This window comes from Palaemon carinicauda, chromosome 30, assembly GCF_036898095.1.
Source record: "Palaemon carinicauda isolate YSFRI2023 chromosome 30, ASM3689809v2, whole genome shotgun sequence".
Classification (NCBI taxonomy): domain Eukaryota; kingdom Metazoa; phylum Arthropoda; class Malacostraca; order Decapoda; family Palaemonidae; genus Palaemon; species Palaemon carinicauda.
The window spans coordinates 37,870,115-37,873,179 of NC_090754.1; the positions used below are offsets into that span (position 1 = coordinate 37,870,115).

Here is a 3,065-nt window from a genome sequence, read left to right on the forward strand (position 1 = left end):
GTAAATTACTCCTAGTTAATGAAATCCGCTTTTGATGAGATCAAATACGTTTGATTGATTGACTGACAAAATTAATCGGAAATGTCAGAGTATATGTGTGATTTATTGCTCGAAGAAAAATCGATGAAAACCAGATTATGATAATTTATTAATGTTACTAGTATTAACTTCCCAAAGAGGACCATTATAATTAGATATTAAACTTTTTAGAAAAACTATATAGTTTCTATAAACTTTCCCTCAAGTTTCCTAGCTTTGGAAGATCATCTAAACTCATGAGAGGTGAAGTAAGGTTTTTAAACAACACGACAATGAAGTTCAAATCTTTTTAATAAATAAGTAAACACAAATATTCCAATAAATAAAGATTTCCATGTTCAGAAGTTTTGAGTTGGAAGAACAATGGCAAAACCAATGAACATGTCAATACATAGCAGCAGAAGAGTTCAGCAAAAGAAAGACATTCGTTTCCCTTCAGATCATATATCAATTACTGAGGGAAGCCATAAGCCCTGCTGGGGGCAGAGAAGAACTCGCGAGACTCCTGGGATTCGAAGCTAGAGAAAGAGGGTCTTGGGCGCTGGGCTCTAGGGGCTGAGAAGGATGGTCTTGGGGCTGAGTATTCCCTGGACTCATCGGAATCGGGGTACCTAGCTTCTCCTTCGTAGGTGACCTCAGCTACGTAGCCTGAGTCTCCGTTGACAAAGTACCTGACGGTCTGGCGACGACCGTCGGGAAGCTGGACGGTGTAGGAGCCCTGGGTCTCGTCCTCATTGCGAGATTCCTGGTGCTCGAAGCTGGCGCTTGTGGAGTCATCGTGAACGCCGAGCTGGAAGCTATACTTGGCATCCTCGAAGGACTCGTCAGATTCAAAGGAATTGAAAGAGGGACGTCTCGCCTGTAGTCAATAATACAAAAGATATTAAATCTTAGAAAGGTATACACAAAACACATACGCACCCACACACCCATATATATATATACATATATATATATGTATATATATATATATATATATATATATATATATATATATATATATATATATATATATATATCTGTGTATACACATGAATATCATATTGAGCATAAGACAAGATTGACGACTACCATCAAATTTCGTTGAATTCACTAAATATTGCCCGCTTTATAAATAATCATCTGAATAAAATTATGGTATTATAGAATTACCTGTGGAGGTCCGTAGGATGTAGATGGCCGTCTATCGGCGGCAGCAACAGCCACCAAAGCTAAGATTAAACAGACCTGAAATGGGGAATAAGTTAGAATATATTACTAGCGATCAGATAACCAAAACCTGGGTCTAGGTAGCATTACACTCTTAGTTGTATTTGTGAACACCTACACAACAGTAATCATTTAAGTAAATCTCAACAACTATACTCATTTTTTTTAATGAGGCACATTTGCACTCACTCGCAGCCGAGCCCTTTAAGCTCGGGAATGTCTCCTGCTCTCTGATTAGTTAGAATTATCTTGTCCAACCAATCAGCGATTAGGAGACTTTTCTGAGCTAAAAGGGCACCATTGTGAGTCGGTGCAAATCTGCCTAACTAAAAAGAATTGACTATAGATAACGTTTGGAGTTTTAGTTCTTCTTAACAATGTTGTCTAGGAGGAAAACTATTGATATAATCCAACTTGCAGACGTTTTTCCTCACCTTAGTATTCATGATGTAGACGAGGAATGACTGATACATCAACTGACTGTGGCAGTACTTTATATACCTTTTTAACAAGGTATCTATACCCGGCAGTTCTAGATCTTTTGTTTTTTATCTTTGAATGAGAAGGTGGGCGCTGCCGTCGAAGATTATCAGGCATATCTTCCCTGCAGCGAAGAAGTTTCCTTCGGTCAAGGATATTCATGGACTTTCGCCTTCGTTTCCTTCATAAAGAAATTTATGTTTAAGCAAGATGTTCCGTAAAAGACAATGCAATTGTTGAAATCCTTCAATGACAAAGGTTATTCGCTCTTGAATTCTCCGCTACAAAGTTTCTTGTGTTCTTACGAAATCAACAGGCTTATGTACGATCTATTCAGATGAATGTGAGCAGAAATGGTAATACAACAGTGAAAAAGATAATAGATTTTGATCAACCTATAAGAGAACTGAAGGAAAATATCTGAAATGAAGTAGATCTCATACATAAAAAGAGTAATTAAAAATAGTAATAAGAATAATCAACTGTATATTATTATTATTATTATTATTATTATTATTATTATTATTATTATTATTATTATTATTATTATCATTAATATCATAATTATTATTATTATTATTATTATTATTATTATTATTATTATTATTATCATTTAAATCCTGAAGGATCTTGAAACATCAAATGGAAAGTCATGCTGGTTCATTCATGACGTTGCAATTTGTCTAATGTACATACGCAAATAAAAAAGACTTATGTTTATAGATTTTCCAACCGTAAAAACAGTTAATCTCTTGAAGTATTCAATTGTACAGTGGACTAATATTACCACAAATCAAACTACAAATAGAAATATTAGTTATTATTCTGAATTTGATGTAGATGACCTTTTAATATTACGGCTCGAGAAAGATCATCCAATCTGCTTGTCACTTTTGTACACAGAATTCACTTTGATCATTCAGTGTTTTGCCGTTGTTTAGAGGGTTTAAAGACTGCTCATGAAGGGCAGAAGCAGGGTACAGTGACATTGCCCTATCAAGCAGGACAATGCCCTAGAGACTGACCATATATCATATGATCAGCGCACAAGCCCCCTCTCCACCCAAGCTAGGACCAGGGAGGGCCAGGCAATGGCTGCTGATAACTAAGCAGATAGACCTATAGACCCAAACCCCCCATCCTTAGCTAACAAGGATGGTAGGGTTGCAGACACTAATGGCCCTAACGAGACTGAATGGGACTCAAACCCCCGACTGACTACCAATCAGGCCACCACAACCCTAATAATAATAATAATAATAATAATAATAATAATAATAATAATAATAATAATTATTATTATTATTATTATTATTATTATTATTATTATTATTATT

The 3,065-nt window shown here is 35.5% G+C and overlaps 1 protein-coding gene across 1 annotated transcript; it reads right to left on the reverse strand.

The window, feature by feature from the left end:
* Nucleotides 1-392: 392 nt before the first annotated feature.
* On the reverse strand, nt 393-1,694 carry LOC137623485 (pro-resilin-like). The gene is made up of 3 exons (XM_068354314.1): nt 1,683-1,694; nt 1,192-1,266; nt 393-898 (listed from the first exon to the last, which is right to left on the reverse strand). The coding sequence occupies exons 1-3, from the start codon at nt 1,692-1,694 to the stop codon at nt 491-493; spliced, it is 495 nt and encodes a 164-aa protein (XP_068210415.1). The 3' UTR covers nt 393-490.
* Nucleotides 1,695-3,065: the final 1,371 nt, after the last annotated feature.